The sequence below is a fragment of the Protobothrops mucrosquamatus genome, unplaced genomic scaffold (genome assembly GCF_001527695.2).
Source record: "Protobothrops mucrosquamatus isolate PMUCROS unplaced genomic scaffold, P.Mucros_1.0 scaffold3175, whole genome shotgun sequence".
In the NCBI taxonomy this organism is placed as follows: Eukaryota; Metazoa; Chordata; class Lepidosauria; order Squamata; family Viperidae; genus Protobothrops; species Protobothrops mucrosquamatus.
The window spans coordinates 76,453-98,650 of record NW_015389174.1 but is presented as its reverse complement, the minus strand read 5'-3'; the positions used below and the strand labels follow the sequence as shown (position 1 = coordinate 98,650).

Below are 22,198 nucleotides of genomic sequence, written 5' to 3'. Positions count from 1 at the left end.
CGGAGTAAATGAGGGTCAGAAAATGAACCACATGTATAATAACAAAAAGTATCCACAGAACAGGCATTTTAAAATCAGTTTGTAATAACTGTTAGCAAAATTTAATTGTTTCAGAAAATTCCTAAATGCATGGCATATAATTAAAGCAGCAGCAAGAACCTGAAAAATTATTCAGTAGCAGATAACTAGTCATATGTAGAAAAACATGAAGAACGTTGATTGATTGATTGATTGATTCATTCATTCATTATAAGTCATGAAATCAATGTTTACTCTCTTAGCAACCATACAGATTAATTTTCTCCATGACAATCTGCCAGTATCCTGGGCTTTGGGGTATTCAGCAGTCCACTGAAGGACATGATGCACCCGAATGAAAATATATCTCAATATAATTGATTTTAATACGGAACATCTGAAAACAATGCTAGTTAAAATGCTCAACTTTATTTAATTCTGTCATTGAAATCCATCATATGAAAAACATTAACTTTGCATTATATACACTATAGTAGGTGTCATGCCTCTGTCGGAGCCTGAATCTGCAGAGGAAAATGAGCTATGGAGGGCGAGGGAGAGGTGTCTGTGGCTTCAGAGGAATGTGGAGAAGAGCAGGCCGAGGTAGGCCAGGGCCCTTCAGGATTGGGACAGGATGAACAGGAGAGACAGAGTTCAGGCGATGAGCAAGGGCCACCCCCACCTGATCCTAGAGCACAGAGAGTGGAGAGCAGGAGGGAACAACGCAGGCAGGCTCAACTACTCGGGAGAAGAGCGTTCCGCCCTTTCCACAAGGCACACCTGGAGACTGAAATTTAAGGAGATGCTGTGAGGAGGGGCATTTGTCAGGAACAAATGCTGATTCCTTGGAGTTTTGTGTGTTGTTGCTGATCTCTTGTTCTGTGACTTCTGCTTGGAAACCTGGAAACTCTGACTATTGGACTGACTGACAATGGGGGGGTCATCACAGTAGAATTCTTAGAAGAACATATACCATTGTCTCAATGTATGTATCAGATTGAGCATATGTAGAGATAGAGGTCATGTAGAGTTCGTGAGCAGCACACTGCCTCGGCTCAAATGCATGATCTCATCTATATGATCTCACCTAGTTCACATGATCTAGGCTAGTTCACACCAACAGGATGTTGCAGAAAACTGCCCCTGGCTGGTGCCCCCTGACTGGTATATTCTTAAGGATTGACAAGGAGTATCCACCAATAAAAATGCTATTGCTATGCTGTTGCTATGTTACCTTATGCTTCTTGGAAAACTGTATAAAAAGCAATAAACACTGCGAAGGAGGGAAGGTCCTCTTTGCACCCTGCAATGACTGGTCTCTGATTCCGTCAAGCATATACAGCCTTGGATAGAATAGCATTAAGACTACTTTTCATTGCTTTTTATGATAAAACAATGGTTTTTTTTATAAAAAAATCTTCATTTTCTTAGCATAATTTCTCTAATTCCTGGGGGAAGATATGTTAGCTGGAGCTTTTCTTCTAGTCTTTTGTCATCAATAGCTGGCTCTTGACAATAGTTATTTCATCACTAATGATTGGAACTGCCATTTTGTATCAAGGATAACTATATTTTCTACTCTGAGTGTCTTCCGGTAGAGAGAAATTATGTCAGGTTAGGAAGTTAAGAATTTTAACAGAAGAACTTCACTCACCCCACTCTATGAGATGGTGGATTCGATTCAATCCCAAAGAAAAAAGCTATTTCCCATTCTTGTTATACATATAGTAACCTACCAAATACCCTGTAAGAATTTGTTAGAGCTGCATATGAACTTATTTCGGGGAGAGAGTTCATTTCTAATGTTGCAGATATCATACACATCGTATCAGAAACCAAATAGCCTATTTGCAACAACAGAATCCAGGTATTATTCTTCATTAGAATTGACCAAACTGACTATGCAAACCAGATGTACATCTCTGCTACTAGAAGCCATTACTGTACAAATAGGAGGTGCACTTGAATCAGAGAAGAAGTGTTAAGAAAACACCAATTTTTCAGGGAACCTAGGATATTCTCTCAATCACAGAACTTGGAAGGGCAAGTTTATTTTCCATTAAATAATTCTACTCTGCCCCTTCACTCCAGTTATGCATGTTGCAAAAACAAGGCTACTGTGCTAAATCAGTCCATAAATAAAAGTTGACTTCTTGCTTTTTCTGTGATACCTGTTTTTGGATTGTAATGATGCCATAACACGTCAACACTGCAAACAAATTTGGCTGAAGCCATTTTCCCTTCATTTTCGGTTGCCATGGAATTGGGAGGGGGGATGAGTATTTTTTAGCTTAGTCAAAACAATAAATTGTTCTGTGGGATCCAAGGTCATTGTTGATTGCATTTTGACACTGAAGCTTCTGTTAGAAAGGCCGCTCAAGTAGTTAATTGGGGAATGTGATTTATGACATATTACTTGGGTGGGAAGTTCAACTTTGTAACATTGTAAACTTTGGGAGGGAACTGCAGTCTTGGTTTCACTTCTGATTGTGCCAATACTATGTAGCCAAATAAATATGTTCTTTAAGGAAACCTTTTGTATTGGAGTTCTGTTTTACTGGTCTCATCTATCAGAACCATGACATAACACATATTATCGATTATGCTATCACCGCAACACTTTCCACAATATGATCAAGAACTAATTCCAGCTACTCTGGGTTAAAGGTATGTGCCATCCACATAAGAGTAGTAAAGTGGAATGCTTTTATATTTTTTAAAAAACATACACACAAAACATGCAGAAAGAATAGTCCACCGAGGGTATTCTTTCCAGCAGGAGATGAGGGTTAACAATTTTAATCTAACCCACCTTCCAGAGTCTCTCAAAAAAAGTGGAAAAGTTGTCCAGGAAGTAGAAATCAACACAGACTCAATCAAATGTTTTAGATATTCAAATGTTAAGAGTTGAAAGGAAGCAACAACATTTTTGAGCAAAAGGAAAGATATTTTTCAACAACTTCTAAATGAATTATGATGGAGTAAATAAGACACTGTGCATATTGAACACTTTTCTTATAAATGAACAGAAGAAAAAACATCAATAAACAAAAGAATGGCTTCAGTTTATGGGAAAAGATTGTAACCAGTTTCAAAGTCTGAATGATCAAAATATTTAGAAAGTCCTTTGTTCTAGGCAAAGATATGAATATGGAGTATTTAATCTCCTCTGGTTGAGTTCTATATAATTAGTCATCCAGCTGACAAAGTAGAGCAACTCCTCGCTTGATCCAGTGCTGGACTAGCTGGTCAGTTAGCAACTTCATTGCAATGACAAAGTTAGTTGAATGCCCGGTTGTTGAAAGGACTCCTTTGCGTTCACTTGTCTTATACAGTGGACACACATATGCATTTGATTTCTTAATCTCTGATGTTTTGGCTGCAAGGGAAAAATTATATAAGGTTAAATAACTGAGAATAATGCATACCACTAAATAAAACTACTGAATGCCTACAAACAGCTTATAAACTGCACTGCAGCAAGATGGAGTAAAACTGAAGGGAAACAACCACGCACATCGCATCTCTTGAGGTGGCAATTAAACATGGGAATATAAGTGAAACATTAGGGATTAATTTCTTACTTATCTTTCTCTCTGACATCTTATATTGAGTATGATGGGATTTATTTATTTTCATGTTTAAAACATCCCACTTTGACAATAGCAATTTGAGAATAAAATAAAATTATAATTAAAAATGGTTAAGTTCTAACAGACAAATACTAACATAAAAAGTAAAAAGGGGAGTAGGAAAATGCCTTGATTTAGTGGCTAAAGTTCAGTAGCAATGCTATGTGAGCACTTCCAGAGATACAGACTGAATTAACTGGAGCCACCAAAAAGGATGAAAGTTAATTGTTAAATGCCTTAAATAAATATAATGCCTTCTGAAGAACATCTAAGATTGGATAGATTTTTATGGGAGGAAATATCTAGTCCAAAGTGATTTAGGGCTTTAGAAGTCAAAGTAATACATTAAACTAGTACCTAGAAATAAATGTCAATCATGCTGGCATTTGAGGTTTGTTTTTAAAAATAATGATAAATATTCAGATCAATGAATCCTTGTGTAGAATCTTGATGTCATGTTACAAAGGAGATTTCTTGCGATAGTCAATGACCTTATATGCAATATATTAAAGATAAAGATAAAGATTTCCACTGCCTAATTGCATCCGACTGAACATTTCCAAATAACTATTTGACAAAGATTCACTTACCTGGTTTTATCCAAATAATGGGCATCATGTCAAAGAGAATTTTGGGATGTTGTTCACCTAGGAGCCCTCTGGTGAAAAAAACCAACAATTGTGGAAAACTACAATAATTCAGTTTTAAAAAATGAAATTTTATGTAATATAACATATTTAGGAAAAAGAAGAAAAATATAGCTACTCCAGTCATCATAAATCTAATCTTCCACCATAAATTAAGAATTAGTGTTTCAGCACAGAGTGGTTATGTTTGTGAAGTTACTTGTGAATGCCATTTTCTATTCAATTCATTGAAGGGCAATGATCTGAGCAAATATTAATAGACAGATCATCCAGATGTTAGAAGATGGGAGTGCAGAAGAATGTCTTCCTATTAGCTGTGAAGTGGTAAAAAGTGTACTATTATTGGGAAAATTTACTACTATTCCCATATTTTAAAGATAAATTTGCTTTAAAACCTATAGTATATATCAGTGGTGGCGAACCTATGGCACGGGTGCCAGAAGCGGCACTCAGAGCCCTCTCTGTGGGCACGCGTGCCATCGCCCCAGTCCTAGGCCTTCAGCTGGGTTTTATAAAACCTTTTCGCTTTAGGCCTCTGCCACCGTGTACAAAAAAAAAAAGGTTCAATCAATCAGTCAATTTCAACTTCTCGCGGGGAAAAAAAGATCTTGCAAAGTTGGAATTGATTGATTGAACTTTTTAGTCCCACCCAGTCTGTTGTTACCACTGCAGCCACACCCACCCAATGGGCCATACCCCCCAATTGGCCACACCCACCCGGCACCTGACGATGCATAAGTGGGTTTTGGGTTGCAGTTTGGGTACTTGGTCTCTAAAAGGTTCGCCATCACTGGTATATATATTACAATCTCATGATTTTTATAAATCAATTTAATGCATTGCCATATCTCTGTTGCAAACATCCAGGTCACCCCAAACAAATAATTTGCCAACAAATAGTTCAGGTTTTCTGCATCATGCCAGTTAGTGGTTGTCTAGCATTTTGGATCTCCGTATGATGGCCCTGTTTTTACTCCTATTGATTTTGCTAGGAAAAGGGAATGTAAGATGTCAAGTTACAAAAATACATTGAAAATTAGTATTCAAGAAAAGGTGGAGAAGCAATTTTAACACTGTATATGCCATACATATTTACTACTAACTTTGCTCTATCCCAGCGAGCTCCATCTAAAAATAGCCCATTGATGTAAACACCATCTTCTGGAGCAGTATTTGAAGTATCCTTTGGAATAACCTGAACAAAATGAAAACAATAAATTGTTGCTTTCATGTTACAATCATTTGTTCATTGGAAATATGGTGACCTTTTTGGCAATGAAATATAATTTTAGTACTAGCTTTTCCAATATGAACAGAGGAAGTACTGTATTTAGAGATTACTCTCCTTTAAATTTCTTCTTTGTTCCATCCAGACCTTGATTTCTGTGAGTGTGGCTAAATTAATAATGAATAGGGATATGCAGCTACTTGGATCCAAAGCAGGAAAAGTGTTTCTTCTGACATGGCACAGGTATTCTTATTTTGCTTGTCACCAGCTCCCTAAAGAAACATGATGAAGTGCATCCTAAGTGATTACTACCCAATTGAAGGAAAATTTATGGCTCCTTTAACAAGCTTCTAACACATACAACAAGCATGCTGTTTTGGGGTTCTAAACTCCATTCCCACTTTGGATCAAAGCAACTGCACATATATAACAATGATTAGTGTCTCAATTGCCCCCTAGGTCTTCACTAATTAAGTTAGATTGCTATTAAAATGGGAGAGTTCCAGGTGAGGAAAATGGCAAATAGATGTCTCTGAAGCAGCACAAAGTGGCAAAAGCTGATAGATGGCAGTCAGCACCACCTAACGAAAGCTCCAGTCAAGAAGAACATGAGAGATACCCACTTGGGCTCCAGCTAGCAGAAGGCAGAGTGGCAGGGGTGACAGAATGCAAGGCAACCAGAAAGGCAGCGATGGTGGGGGAGCCGAGGTGAGCACGGCAGGGCAACAGAAGCACGAGCTCCTGGCCTAACAATGGTGTGATTCTGGCTTACTGACAATAACTAGGATTACCGGAACTGCCATTGCTAAACAATTCAGTCACTTGATGTTTCACCTAATGACTACTTTGTTTAATTACCAAAATTCTGATCCCAGTTAGGATCTTTAAGCAAGAACTACCAATATCTGGGAAGGAAACAATAATCTCCTTCAAATTTTTTGAATGACTGAGGAGAAGATAAAAAGCTACATCAAGTTCTCCACCACAGCCTTGGCACCTGCTTGCTTGTGCGTTTATGGCCCACCTGACTGCAACTTTAACTATAGCTATTCCTTTAAGAGGAACTGAGCTGTATGATTTCCTGCGTAGTTTTTTCCTCACTTCTTCCTGTTTTTCCAGGCTCCATTTATGTTTTCCTAATAGCTGTTGTGTACCTTCTCCAAGGCTATCTCCGTATTTAAATACAGTATGCAGCGGGTATTACAAAAAGATTAGATTACCCTGGAAAGACAGGATGGAGTAAAAGGCAATTAAGATCAGCCTGCCTTATTTCTCTTAGCTTTTAAATATTCTATTATGATGACGATAAAGTAGGATGCCAGTACTTATTGTAGTATCTGTTTCTGCCTTCATCTACTTCGAAACACTGAGGAATCAAAATAGGTACACATATGAATTAACAGTTATGTACCAATAAACTTTGCAGATTTTGCAAATTCCTATGTAATTGTCAACACTGTGACAATGGATGTCGTCGCTCTGACAACTGAGAATCAGCAGCCATTTTTTACTTTTGCTTCTAATGTGCCTTTTCTCTTCTTTTAGAGTTCAGATGTAGAAGGGGGGATGGGGTAAATGCTTGAGGGTTTAGTTTGTAGAAGTGTGGGAACTCAAGGACATGGTGTGATAAGGTTTTGGCGGGCTGAGGAGTCCGGGGAAAAAAGCCCAAGTTTTTGCGTTAATTGGGGAATGTGATTTATGACAGCGTCTGTAGGGTGGGAATTGCAACTTGTTACTTTGTATCTGGGGGAGGGAATCTCAGTTTTGGGTTCAACTATGTAAGTGCCAATACTTTGTTTCCTAATAAAATGTTCTTTAAGGAAGAATTCTTGCCTTGAAGTTCTTTTAACAGTTTCATCTATTGGAACCATGAGAGTAATCTGTAAAATTCAGCCTTTCCACTTAATTTTACCTGAAACTCATATCCCAAGAGATCAATAGGAATAGTGTACTTCCTGGCATAATTCTGCATTGCTCCAGTTAAAAATGCTTGCGTGAAAAAGAATCCTGAGAGCCAAAACACGCATGGTTTTCCAGAATCATACCAATCCTTGGAAAAGAAATAGAAGAATAATCTTGGTTTAGAACCATATTTTATATAAAACATATTGGCAAATTATTAATAACTTTAGTAAATTATTTCACAATAATAAAATGATCAATTATATGTTTGTTGCTTTACCTGTAAGAATTTCAGTCTAGCTAGAAAATCTAGAATATAGCTTCCCAGTGGTTTTAGACTTGGGTATGAACGTTTAGCCCAGTTTTCTGCAACTTTTCCAATAAGAAGACTGCCGCAAAGGGCCTCTAATTCAGAATCCATCACAACCAATCCTTTAATCGCTTTCTTCAAATTTACCAAAGTTGTGCGTATGGTTCTTATTAAACTAAATGTAAAAAAAATGTAGACACATAATTCAAATTGCAAATTTTATATATCCTACAAATAATTACATGTACAAATGTACTTCTCTATTCTCTAAAAAAACAATACTATTATTTTATGACAGCTTTAAAACGTATTTGTAACTTAACTGTTTCTACTGTAGGATTAGATTTAATATAATATATATAATCCATGTGCATATATAAAAATATGAAGAAAACAAAGCCCTTACTTGTTAAAACGTTCCATTTCTTGCACCAGAACCGTATTCATACTTTCTTCATATCTCACGGGATATTTAATAAGTGCTGCCTCAATATCATAATCATTTGGAAGCTAGAAAGGTTGATATACATATTTTAATTCTGTCAAATGTAAATTTGTTTTATGACTATATTTATATGATCATAATAAATCAAGATATGGCAAATAAAAAGAATTCAAATTCCTATTGCAAAATTCCAATTGCTATTACACAAATTCTATATAGCACAAGTATTATTCCAGTGAGAGCATGAAAAGATCAATTAAGGAGGTAAATATCTTTCAACCAAATCACGTGAAATTATTTTCTTTCTTTTCCCCCCCCCATTAAATTAAAATTAGGGGAATACAATATTTTTTTAACAACATTGTTATGGATGGAGTCTACAAGCCAGATTACAGATTCCTAATTCACATCTCCAATAACAACAACAACAACAACAACAACAACAATAATAATAATAATAATAATAATAATAATAATAATAATAATAATAATAATAATAATAAAGTTGGAAGGGATCTTGGAGGTCATCTAGTCCACCCCCCTGCTCAGGCAGGAAACCCTATACCATTTCAGACAAATGGCTGTCCAGTCTCTTCTTAAAAACTTCCAATGTTGGAGCATTCACGGCTTCTGGAGGCAGGTTGTCCCATTGGTTAATTGTTCTAACAGTCAGGAAATTTCTCCTTAGTTCTAGGTTGCTTCTCTCCTTGATTAGTTTGCTAATCCGTTGCTTCTTGTCCTGCCTTCAGGTGCTTTGGAGAATAGCTTGACCCCGTCTTCTTTGTGGAAACCCCTGAGATATTGGAACACTGCTATGTTAGTTCTTTGTCTCATACAAAGAGGTTATTGATTTCTTTCTGTTTGGGTTGTTGTGTTTTATTTATTTGAGTATGATGGAATTTCGCATTGAAATTCAACTGTTGTTCATATTTTGAGTTACAGCAAATATGTTCCAACTGCAATGACATTTATGATTAAATGTATACTTTCGCTTCTCATCAAGAAGCTTCTTCAGCCCTGACTGGATGGTGGGGGAATGGAAGGATTTATATTCCTTGCAGACAGCTAATCATTTGCATTCTTTCAGAGAGCTGCTGAGGCCACCTGGAGGTTTATCTGTGTTGTCAGGGTCATCTGAATAGTGCAAATGGGTGTGGAGCCAATGTATTTGTATCTTTCAGCGTGCTCATAAGGTTGCACTAAATTCTATCATTCTGGGCTTTGGATCTCCTCCTCCTGTGTAAAATCTGTCTTTTGTTTGTTCAGTTGCTTCTGATATTTTTTGTGATCTGGAAAAACATTCCCTCTCCTGGATTGCATGTCAGTAATTTTGATGAGCTTTTGTAAGCTCATTCTGGTGTTAGAGATAATGCCAATCAAATTACCTTCTGACAGCTTCTTTTTTGCCTGCTTTTGATTTTTTCAAGCATCACGGTCTGCTCTGTTGATTTTTGTTTTTACATCATGTGTACAAATCTTCTAGTTTCATTACTTGGGCTGCAAGGGAACAATCTGGCCTTGCTTTATCTATTGAATGATCAATTCATGGTGTTCTTAACAATTTTCTGCAGCACTTTAATTCAAAAGCATTTTTTCTTCATTTATTCTTTCTGATGATTCAATGTTCAGAACATGTTGCAACTGGGAAAGTTATAGCTTTCACAATATGTATCTTCTTTTGTCAGTATGAAGTTTTTATACTTTAATAAATTGAGAACTTTAAACAATATAGATGAGATTAGACTAGATTAGACTAACAGCAGAAAAATAATTCTGAAGCAGTTATAGTATATTTTATTTCAGTTCATATTACCTTGTTAAGGATGTCATCTGCAATTTCATACAAAGTGCTGTCACCACCACTTTTAGACCCTCCTTGATTGGTTCCTCCTTGTGTCAGCAGAAGGGATTCAAAAGTGATTTTTGTTTGCTGGAGATCCTTTGATATATCTACATTATCATGCAGCCCAAACACTTCTGGTTGCTGACTAACAGGAAGATTCTAGATAATAAAACAGAATTAATTATTTAGGACTGAGGAAATATTAATCTGATCAATTAGTTTAGCAGATCATCTGAGAATTGAATAGCTCTGCAGATAAGCAGCAGAAATCTTTCTTCTAGCGTAAAAAAAAAAATCTACACTCAAACCAATACTATACCAGCATTCATCATGCTGAACATTGATATTTTTTTATTTGGATTTCATTTGGCACTATTTTCTATAAAGATAATATATTACAGTTGTCTATAGACAGATATGTGCTCAAGATGAATTTAGCTTGCTAAATCTTTTTAAAAATATGAACCCTGTACATAAAAGCATACCTTAATAAATTCAATGTAATCATCATAAGTGCCCCTTGAGGGAGCATAATAGTTGCCACTAGGAGAAAACTTATAATGTGAATTCTCCACTATATCTGAGTTGTAAAAGTCAGCAAGCATAGTCAGTAGTAGACGTCTGTCCCAGTCATCTGTCACTCTTCCTCCATAGTTGCACTCACCCGTAAGGTAAGTTATTGCTTCAAATGGGATGTGTTCATACTCATTTATAAACAACTGAAATTGTAAACAAAATACTCAGCAGAGGACAACAACAATATTCAGGTGTTCTCTAAACTTCTCTAAAAAATTTTATCTGTTAAAAGAGTATCAATATTTCAAGACTGAACTATTTTTCCCAGCAGGGTTCTGGAATGCCCACTTCAAAGAACATCAAAGAAACATGGAAATTAATATTAATATATTTAACAGAACAGCTCATGTTTCAAGCAAGTTTACTAGTTTTTTTAGCTTCCCTTAGTAAGGAAATATTAGGCAAGAAATACGGACTGATAAGCTGGGTGCATATCTGACTTTCTCAGTAGTAGGATCTACTCAAATATGAATTTAGAATGGAATCAGCTTATGAACATTTTGCTACAACCTTGGGTAGATATTGGAAGAAACAATGAAAAGGCGTACCTGCAATTGTCTGACACTGATTCGCAAGTCTGATTCATTAAATCCGTAGGGAATATTCCATCCCAGAGGTCCAAATTTTTTTCTCTCCTGTACTAGGGCATGAAAAAAGCAAACTCCAAACAGCAGCTTCTCCCATCTCTTGTAAGGGGAAAAACCACTCAGTTAACCCAGATGGAAAGAAGACAAGGCAAACACAACTGAAAAATTCTGTACCTAGAAAACTCGTGGCTGATAATAACATTCAAAAGTTGTTTTGGCCATACAGTGATATTGTCACTAACTCCAAATGAGTTGCCTTTTCCTATCAGTACACTTTATTCAGGACCAAAATCTTATATTACTCTGCATCCTTTCAAAGGCTTGCCACTTGCCTAATTGCTGCTTTGCTAGGCAGCCCACACAGAGCATTTATTTTAATATATTGATTGGATGAGAGACTCTTCCTTACAGGTAATATACAATGATGGAGAACTTAGCCTCCTTGAAGTTAACAGTTTTGTAGGATTATGGTACTGATGGATACAAAACTTTTGAAATTGTGGCAGAGGAAAAAGATAACAAAACAGGGAGATATCAGCAAGTATGTGGAGTAAAGATTTTATAAAAAAGGCCAGGGAATACAAACTTTTTATACAAAAATCAAAACATAGAGGCCCATACTTTAAAGCATACTTTAAAGCTACACTTTAATATTTGGTGAGCAAAATTGTGTAATTTTGCTAATTAATTATCTCTTTACTAATTTTTAGGAAGAAAGTTACCTGCTCCTTTCCAGGACACCCAGCAAAAAAGTCGGCATCAGAAAGCGGATCAGAGAGGAAAGACTGAAGTAAATTCAGCCGGAGGCCAGTAGGAGGTTCATTTGTCATCTTCACACCGTTCTGAAGAATGGTGACTGGAAACTAGGCAAAGTGAGCATGATAACTTTACTAACAGTAAAGTTTGCTAACATTCTTTTAAATTATTCAGCATACACTACCTTTTTAAAATATTGTTTGTGGTGTTTTTTGTGTCTCTACATCAATCAATGAATCAACCAATCAATCAAACCATGAGGTTCCAGCACTGTCAAGACAATTAGCAGGAAATGCTGCACATAGCATGGATACCACTAAGGCAAAAAAACCTCATCTAATCTTTCCTTCTCTAAGTAAAAAGCAGCATTATTTATATATATATTTTTATTTGCACATCTTATCACATTTAAGCAGCTTAGTGTCACCTCGAATCCCAGGATGGGCAACTAATAAATTTAATAATAAGTAAATATGAAATATGAAAGCTTTATTAAAGCCATGATGAGTTGCAGAGAACATCTTTGGGACTATCTGATGATAGCCATAAAAGATTTATTTATTATAGAATACAAAATTTTTATAAATACTCAGATGCATTTCATATTTGGAATACCTTGGGTGATGGATAACTAGTCAGCCAGAGTCTGAAAGAAGAATGGCAAGTTTCACTGTTAAACTCTTCACAGATTTTCTCCAGCATTGGCATCCAGGAAACAGCAAGATGGCAGTTTTGTAAACAAACCCAGGTCCCTTCCTCCATTCCTTCTCTAATCATTTTTGTTGCTATTGGTCCTTGCCCTTGTCCCAAAGAGATGGACTGAAATTTACTTCCAATCATATTTTTGTCATTTGCAAATTTTAAAAGACCTGGCATGAAAACAGTAATACATTAATATTTGTCTGAAGTTAATTATAAAACGCACATCTAAAACTATTTGTAAGTCATGCCTTTTAGTTTATCCAGGCGCTGTATTCAAAATCAGATTTGATAAATATCTACATTTCATGTGTAGGTTTCAGGCGGCAAATGAATTGATTAATATGGGGGCAATTTACATATACCAAGGCACAAAAAAACTGCATAATTTGGAAATATGTTTAATGTGAATGTTTACACCATCAGAAAAGATAGTTACATTATTAGTTTATTATATGTAATATCTCCTAGTGCTACTTCTGCTCATAATATCTGAAACTTCTGAGGCTGAGTCACATCTCATCTCTTTAGCTCATGAAAAGATAATAATGAATAGTACATTTACAAAATAATGTTTATTTATTTGTGCATATATCCATGCCATCTCATCAAACAATTCCAGGTGGCTTATAAGAAAATACTCAACATAAAAACCAAAACATAGAGGCATCATGAATCTGTACAATAAATACTAGATTACAGTATTTCTGATCTTTCAGTCCACAGATCTCCTGAGTAAACTACTATCAGTCCACAATCCCTTCTAAAACTTCTTTGGAAAAGCACTGTTTTTATTATTTTTCAAGAAGATAATGAGGAAAAAGCCAACATCTGAGAAAAAGCAATTCCAGAGTGAAGAGGATAGAATCAAGAAACTCTACTTTTGGATTCCTGCCCCTTCAACATTTTCTGGGGAAGAATCTGAAGCCTCTCTCTTGGCTTGCAGATTCAACTTGAAGCAAGCAGCCCCAAAGATGTAGACTAGGAGTCCCCAACCCCCAGGCCAAAGACTTATACTGGCCCGCAGCCTGTTAGGAACTGGGTCACACAGATGGAGATGAACAGCGGGCAAGCGAATGAAACTGAAACCATCCCCCCTCCCCTGGGTCCATGGAAAGATTATCTTCTATGACAGAGGTCCCCAACCTTTTGGGCACCAGGGACCGGTTCCATGGGGAGAGGTTTTTCTGTGGACCAAAGAGTGCGTGGTTTTGTGTGCTGCCTGCATCCCGCAAATGGGGCTGTTTGTTTGTGTGGACCGATTGCTGGCATGCCATGGCCCAGTACTAGTCCACGGCTCAGGGGTTGGGGACCCCTTCCATGAAACAGTTCTCTGATGCCAAAAAGATTGGGGAACGCTGATGTAGAATACCCAAGTCATAAAGAGCATTACAGCTGAAAAACAGCATCTTAAATTGGAGCTAGAAACCCACTGATAGCCGATGTAGTTCATGCAAGTTGAATGTTATTCTACTATAGCAGATTTTACTGGTATTTTGATCAGCAACTGCATCCTCCATCAGTTGTAGTTTCAAACTAACTTTAAGGCAGCCAGATATGCAACAAATTGAAGTAATTCAAATGAGAGGTGATAAAAGTTTGAGCTATCCTTGCTCAGATTCTGGTTCAAGAAGGTTTCAACTATACTAAAGCTGTGAAAAAAAAATTCTTGGTCGTAATTTCTGTTTCCTATTTCAGTAGAAGCTGCAAATTCAGGAGGACCCCAAAACCACTTATCTGCCCAACTTAACATATATGTCCTGACAAATATCTGCTTATAGAGCAGGACATCTGATCATCATCAAGTGCTTCCAGAGGATTACTGCCTTCCTCATCTCTTGCTCTGGCTAATGCATCAGTAATACATAATAGATCTAAATTATGTTTTCTACTGGCTATTTATTTTAGAAGAGTCACAAACAAAAATAAATGAAGGTTGCAAATAAAGCAAACAGGACAGCAAAATAAAGGGCATTTGTCTCGCCAACACTCAATTTCCCCATTCCTAGGAATGTTTTGAAAATGTATTTTCTCTATATAGTATCTTTTAATGGTTTTGTCAAACCTGCTCGTTTTCGGTTGCCACAGCAATGGAAGGAGGATGTGTTCTCTTAGTTTAGCCATAACAAATACTTCCTTGTGGGAACCAAGGTCAAGCTACCTAAGTTTTGGCGGGCTCAAGTTTCCATTAGAAAGCCACCAAAGTAGATAATTAGGGATTGTGATTTATGATATATTATAGGGGGTGGAAAATTCAACTTGTTATTTTGTAGCCTTGGGGGGAGGGAGCCTTCAGTCTTGGTTTCACCTTTTACTGTGCCGACACTATGTAGCCATTAAAAGTATTCTTTGAGGAATGCAATTGCCTCAGAGTTATTATTTTCTTCTGGTCTCATCTATTGGAACCATGACCAGTTTTATATTAACATAAAACACAAACTCAATTTTATGAACAATAAACCAAAAGCTGCATTACAAAATGCTATGTTTGAAAGATATTCAGAAACTTCACATAAAAAAACCCCAAACTAACAGAAACTTTTGTAAGGAAAAAAAACAACAAGTATAATGAGTGAACTTACTTGCCATAGGATCTGCTCCAGGAGACAGCACAAAGATTAAAGGGATTGAAGAATTTGAATCTAAGTAACTTTTTGTTAGATCAAAAGGAGGTGGCTCAACAAATTTCTTTCCAAGTTTATCAGTCACAAAGGTTGTTATAGCCGGTGTAATCTGTTTTCAAATTAAATGGTGAGCATAATAGAGGATTTGCTGTAAATTATACAGTTTTTATTTCAAGGCAGCTTAACTGGTAAATATTTAATAATTTAAAATATGTAATAATTCAAACAAATCTAAATACTGTGGCAAATTTTTGCAATGATCCAAAAGCTTACATGTTGGCAGGTTTTTTTTTCCTACATATTTTAGGAATGTATTTGAAACTGTTAGTTTTATAAGCAGTAATACTATTTTCTTTCTTTCTTATTTTAAAATGAAATGTGATTTGAACAGTCTTGAATTAAAAAGTTAAATAACTAAAACCAGAAGATTTTCTTTCAATATATAGTGCATGTAATGTTGGAAGGAAACAGGTGTGCTAGTACATTTGCTTAACGCTTCAATCTTTAGAAAGAAAATGTATAGTTGATTTCACATTTGCTTACCTGTGATGCATGACAATCTAATATTTTTGTAATTAACTTTTATCATTGGGTATAATAAGGAAATTGAGTTTCTCTTTGAATTCAACTTTAAAATGATTCTTTGACTTCTTTGACTCTGCCAATTAATGGGATCCCTTTTTGGGCAGCTATCAGTATCAAAACTAAATCTGATTTTGAATAGTCTTTAACAACATTGGAGCAATTCAATTCTGAAGAAATTCTGCTAAAACCTTTTGCAGAATTTGAAAATCAGTCAAAAAAGATGGCTTCTTGGTAGCTTAATCAGCTAAAGCATTTTCTTATTCAGTGCATTTGTTGAAATGCTATTGGTGCTTCTGAGATTTTACATTGGCTAGAGGATTATTTTTTGCATTTTGTATTTGTATTGTTAGCTGTTTTGAATGCTTACATTTAGAAAATGCAAGATAGACATAAAATAAATGGAATTATATTTAGGAACGCAAACGACAGCTACTTAATTAACTGCCAATAGAAATTATGTTACATAAATCATCTTTACCTTGTCAGGTCTCAAGCATCGGAGAATAATCATTTTCTTTATTTCGTTTAAGTCTGTATTCCATGGTGTGGGTAAAGGAACAGTCTGTGGTTCTTTACTATCATAAATACTACGCCATTCATTGGTTTGTGAAGTCACGTGATTCCTACAACAATAAAATAAACTTGAAAGATTTAGATTGCAATTTTATATAAGAATAAAAACTCTTCTAGATGTTCTTCTAGAGTAAGAGTGGGGAGGCCCAGTTCATTTGGCAAGTAATGGCATAATATCGTCTAAGTTTATTTTGAGAATAGTATAATTTAAAATCTCTTTGCCACCATGCTTCCAAATGATTGAGTTCTTCCATTAGTACTTTATTTTCTTATTGGGTTTTTTCCTGGTAGAGTAGTGTCATTGGCATTGGAGAGGGGTTATTATATTCTGTTTTTCGCTTTCTGCTGAGTGGACCAATTATTTATAAAAAACTGTATTTAATAATAACATTCTGTATCATATGTAAGTTAGTTATATTTCAGGAGCTCCTGAAATGGATTTGAGGCCTTCATGTGGCATGCAAGGCCATAGATTGTCCACCTTTTTTTGTGAAGAAATACCACATTGCTACATTGGGAGCATGGAAGTAAAGAGTAAACTGTACACTGTCTGGAAAAGAAGAGGCAGAAAAATTTGAGAAATTGGAGAGAGGCAGATGAGAAAATTAAAAAGTAAAAAATGATATAATAAGATTAAAGAGAAGTCCTCAAGTGGTTTCTGGGAAAACTGACATTTTGTGAAGGCCTCAAATCCATTTTACATTTTTTTCAGCAAAGACATTGAATAACAATTGTTTCATTGAAATCTCAGAAACAAATCTGGGTGAGATACAAAGCAAAGCTACACTCTTTGCATGTTAATTTGCACAAAACACACCATAACTTCTATATTATAAAATGCTTATCCCTCCCCCAAAAACAATTATAAAAGAGTTGCTATTGTACCGTAATCCTTTAAAAGCAGACATATCACTTGCACGACATATTTCGTCCCAACTTTTATCTTGTAACCAAGATGGATCAGGGTTCTTGAATTTGCTCTTGAGACCAACCCCTCCAGTTAATAAAAACATAAACTCCTGATGTTCAATTTCTTTCCTAGCCCTGTTTTAAAAAACAACCAAGTACAATTTAAGAAACACACTATTATTTTAGCTTAAAATGCAATTGAGGCTTTAAAACAAACTTTTTGTATATATCTATGTATATATTATCTAGAAATTACTAAGTATGCCAGAATTCACTACCCATAATTGTCTAATCTTCACTATAGGTAGTTCTCAACTTACAACCGTTCATTTATGACCAATCAAAATTACAACAGCACTGAAAAAAATGACTTATGACTGTTTTTCACACATAACTGTTGTAGTATCTATCCCCATGGCCACATGGTCAAAATTTGGATGCTTGGCAGTTGGTTCATATTTATGAAGGTCACACTGTCCCAGGGTCACGTGATCACCCTTTGCAACCTTCTGACAAGCAAAGTCAATGGGGTAGCCAGATTTACTTAACAACTGTTACTAATTTAACAACTGCAGTGATTCACTTAACAACTGTGGTAAGAAAGGTCGTAAAATGGGGCAAATTCACTTAACAATGTTTCACTTAGCAACAGAAATTTTGGGCTCAATTGTGGTTGTAAGTTGGGGACTACTTGTATCATTAATTCCCAGGTGGTTTCAATGACTGCCAAAGTGCTAATGACTGGATAACTGAAAAGAGTATAAATCCTTCCTTTCCCACCAGTTAATTAGAACTGAAGACGCTTCTTGGAGAAGGAAAAGGTCTTCAAGAAAAATCAAGAAAGTCCAGTTGCCGTTCAAAAAAAAAAACACCTTTGGGACAACCATGATCTGGATGACTGAGAACCCCACAGACATTTTACCATTATCTTAAGTGATTAGAGATCCTTTATTGATGAAGACTTCATGGAAAACACATCCAAATACCATGCTGGAGTCCTCTATGTGACAAGACTGACTTGTGCAAGAACTGCATGGCATATTCATGTCAATGTGTTTGCAGGCTTTGAGTGTGATTCTGCAATAGCAATAGTGGGCTGGAAAACCCAAGAATCACAGCAAAGATTCTTATGAGAAAAACTAACGAGGCAACACTGAAAATCTACATGAGCTATAGAAGGTAGAAGAAAGTAGAGCAAACAAAAAATATTTGGATAAATGATATATTTCATAAAATATTTAATGGGATTGAATTACTAAACCCCAGCTCAATTGAATCCCAATTCAATTTATTCTGGTATGCAGAGGCATTTTAACACCTTCTTTGCATCCATGATTTGCAAGTGCAAACATGCTACTACTAGAAATACAACATTTCCTAATATTTAAGATGCTACGAGATAAATAATCAACATTCTCTTAATATATTAAAAATTCTAGAGCCTCTTACATCAGAAGATTACAGCAGAGTAAAAATGAAAACAGCAACTTATCCTTCTCAAACAGGGAGCGACAAACATTGCAATACAAGTTGTATGTGAAATGGTCGTTTAGATATCGTAGCCTTTTTTCCAAAATTTTAGACTTGTTGCTATTAAAAATAGAAACACATATTTAGAAAGTGCATACCCAATAAATAAAAAGATACATATTCATATATTGATTTAACTGGAACATATTGCAGTATCAACAATATGTACACCTGACTAGGCTTATGTAATTACAAAATAAAAGAAAAATAGAAAAAGAGGGAGAAAAAAATTCTTGATTTGTTAAGAACTTCTGGGGCTATTAAATATTTATCTACAACTTGAAATGATTTTTAATTAATATTTTATATTGCCCATTTCCCCTATAAAGCAAATCTGGGTGGCTTACAGATTATAAATGTTTACATACAAACAAAGAGAAAAACCACCATTTTCAGAAAAAAATGTACCACTTAAAACTATAAATAAGTTTAAAACAGGCATATTTTGAAAAACTAAATACTCGAACACAATTACCGCTCACCTGTCATGAATAGAGTTGATATAAAGGTTTACAAACCAACTGAGAGAATATTGGTACATTGGGTCTATATTAGCCAGATCAGCAATACTAAAAAACAATACAGATGAATGCTTTGCAATGGGTCTGTAGCCTTCGCGAGACTGTGCTATTTTAATTTCAGTTTTTTCTGCAATCTAAAGAAAATACATTTCTTAGTTATTGACATAAATTCTAAGCATCGAACAAAGCCTTTTCTTACCACAGTGTTTCTTGCATTATACCATCACAATCACCAGTGCCCTGTTGCTCACCTCCATATCTCCTACGCACATGCGACAGTGAGCACACATGTGCACACAGACAGAAACACACAGACACACACACAGAGAGAGTTTGGCCACCAAGAAAAAGAAAACAGGCTTGAAAGTTTGCTTCTGTTGTCATCATTTCTTTGACCCTTCCCACTTTCTTCCCACCAGAGCAATATTCCTGGCTACTATGCAGACTCCTTGGAGGCCAGCAAAGTCATATTTTCTTGCATCTATTCTTTGTCTGCCATGAGATAGCAAGAGGCTAATTATCATATGTGAACTATAGAAAGTCTTGGGAATATTTACTGGTCATCTGATTTTGCAACCCATATATTATAATCCTATGGGAAAGGACAGAGAAATAGAGTAGATTAAGATAAACAAAATATAAATTGGCCAGCTGGTACAAGTGATCAAAGTGCATTTTTTTAAAAAAAATATGCCATAATTTTAGATGACTGGCTGGCTTAATTGCACACAGAATGCTACTGTTATTACAGCATTGCTATGCACCACTAGGGGTGTGTTTGGCTTTGGGATCAACACATTAATCATTATTTATAGCTATTATTGCGAAATCTGAAGTTGCTTACCTGCTGTTTCTTTGTAATTTCATTAGACATTATTTTTGCCGAGTCCAAGATAGTAATTGCACTTTCATCTTCTAAAATATTACCTTCAGAAGACTGCAGTGTTTCTAAAATTTTATTTTCTATATCTTTTAGTTGTTTCTTATTGGCAGCTGACTGAAGGATAAGAGCATTTCGTTCTTCCTCTAATTCTGGCCTAAAATGACAAATACCCTTTTTTGTTAGTGGGTTGTTTTGTTTTTTAGATTCTTTTGTTCTTTTTATGTCAAGTTTGTTGGCCACAATTATGTTTAAATATTTCTTTTAAANTTGGATTAAATGATTCTATAAAACTATTAGTAGACTCGTGCATGTTCTTTCATATGCTATTTAGTTCAATCAAGCTATCAAAGTTAGGACAGGCTCCGTACTGGCATACAGGCAATTGCAAGGGACATATTATCATAGCTTCAATACACTGTAGTCTGCTGCTTCCAATCACCTTAGTATTCCAAATACAGAACATTGATAAAGATTTCTTCTATTACCTCATACTTATTATTGTACAAGAAGAATGCACACTTCAGCTCACAAGTTAATACCCATGTCTCTTATTTTTTAATTAAAAAAATTAAATTTGGTCTCTCTGAAAAGTCTGTACCTATTATTTAATTACCTATGCATGTGCATATGTTCATGGATATACTTATATGTATGCATGCATGTTCAATAATTCTTTCCTGAATTAGAATGAAATTGAATTTTATTTATGAATTAAATCTCCTGAGGAAAGCTCAAACACTTACCTTTCCTTGGCAACAACAATGCCTAAAAGTTGATCTTCTAGTCCTTCTGGAGTAATCATAAAATTTAGCAAAGAAACCTTTGTTGCTAATTCAGGTAAATAATGTGGATTCCTTAATTTGGTGGTAATATAAAATTTGAAATCAAAAGAATATTCAATTATTGTTTCACCAAGTCGAATGCAATCCATGCCCCCTAGTGTTAAAGGAAAAAAAAGCATTTGTTTTCTACACCAACAGCCTTTAACTGGCAGCAAGTTTAGCAGTTTAATAATGTAAAATAAATTACACATATGATAGTTAAAGAGATTATAACTGTATTCGGATATCACGTTCAATGATAGTTTGGGATACCCTTGGATTCATGTAGCACTGGTTCCATTTCTCTACTGCACAACTAGTCTTAAAATAGCATTTTAAAATAAAACAAAAGAAAATAAAAGAATAGTATTGAAGTCCCAAGGTTGCTAATAGAGACATCCATGAAGACCCCAAATGTAGATAGATCTGTGCTTGCTCAAGTCAGCAAAATGTTACAAACTGAAAGTTAATAAGAAATTCATGTTGTGTTTTTTTTCTTGTCCCCCTTGATTTTATTTCTTAGGTCTGCAAATCCCAAACTGTGGGCCATGGGTCCTAGTGCATCACAGTGCATAGTGTGGGAACTGCTAGAAGCCCTGTGAATCAGGAAAATTTGGGAACCTCTACATTAGGTTTATTATTTGCAACACTCACTCTGATAAGCCTTTGTTTTTGCATTTTGGTCAAGTATGTCATCTTCTGCTTCTGTGATAATCTTGTACCTCATGACACTCCCTCTTCCATTCAGTTAATCCCTGGCACATCTTTGCCTTGTCTTATCTCCATCCAAATAAAATAAACCTTTGTACTTATTTAGATTTGTCTTGCTAACACTATTGGTCCCTTCCTGCCTTCTACTCACACCATGGGAATATCTGCATTGAAGATATTGCAACACACTGCAACACATGCCTTCTGGTAGCCGCGGTGGCCTTTAAGAACTGGACCAGCGGCCCCGACGGCCCTCCCAAATGGCCCCTGGGCAAGCCATTCTAGCCTCGGTGGCCTTCGGGCGGCTCTTTTGGCGGTCCCGGTGGCCCCTGATGGCCCTCCCAGTGGCCTTTGGAGGTTCGGGAGGACTTAAGACTTAAGGCTCAAGAACTATTCCC

General features: G+C 35.8%; 1 protein-coding gene across 1 annotated transcript in view; it reads right to left on the bottom strand.

The window, feature by feature from the left end:
* Nucleotides 1-2,801: 2,801 nt before the first annotated feature.
* Nucleotides 2,802-22,198, bottom strand: part of DNAH12 (dynein axonemal heavy chain 12) — a 95,759-nt gene continuing 76,362 nt past the window's right edge. The window contains exons 51-68 of the mRNA XM_029286246.1: nt 21,012-21,204; nt 20,230-20,422; nt 19,347-19,519; nt 18,784-18,924; nt 17,311-17,469; nt 16,331-16,475; nt 15,226-15,376; nt 12,560-12,813; nt 11,911-12,051; nt 11,150-11,287; nt 10,511-10,744; nt 9,996-10,184; nt 8,144-8,247; nt 7,708-7,912; nt 7,438-7,575; nt 5,401-5,492; nt 4,241-4,308; nt 2,802-3,397 (exon numbers count right to left, since the gene is read on the bottom strand). Coding sequence (XP_029142079.1) covers nt 3,207-3,397; nt 4,241-4,308; nt 5,401-5,492; nt 7,438-7,575; nt 7,708-7,912; nt 8,144-8,247; nt 9,996-10,184; nt 10,511-10,744; nt 11,150-11,287; nt 11,911-12,051; nt 12,560-12,813; nt 15,226-15,376; nt 16,331-16,475; nt 17,311-17,469; nt 18,784-18,924; nt 19,347-19,519; nt 20,230-20,422; nt 21,012-21,204 — 2,909 coding nt within the window. The 3' untranslated portion in view covers nt 2,802-3,206. The remainder of the gene's footprint in view (nt 3,398-4,240; nt 4,309-5,400; nt 5,493-7,437; nt 7,576-7,707; nt 7,913-8,143; nt 8,248-9,995; nt 10,185-10,510; nt 10,745-11,149; nt 11,288-11,910; nt 12,052-12,559; nt 12,814-15,225; nt 15,377-16,330; nt 16,476-17,310; nt 17,470-18,783; nt 18,925-19,346; nt 19,520-20,229; nt 20,423-21,011; nt 21,205-22,198) is intronic.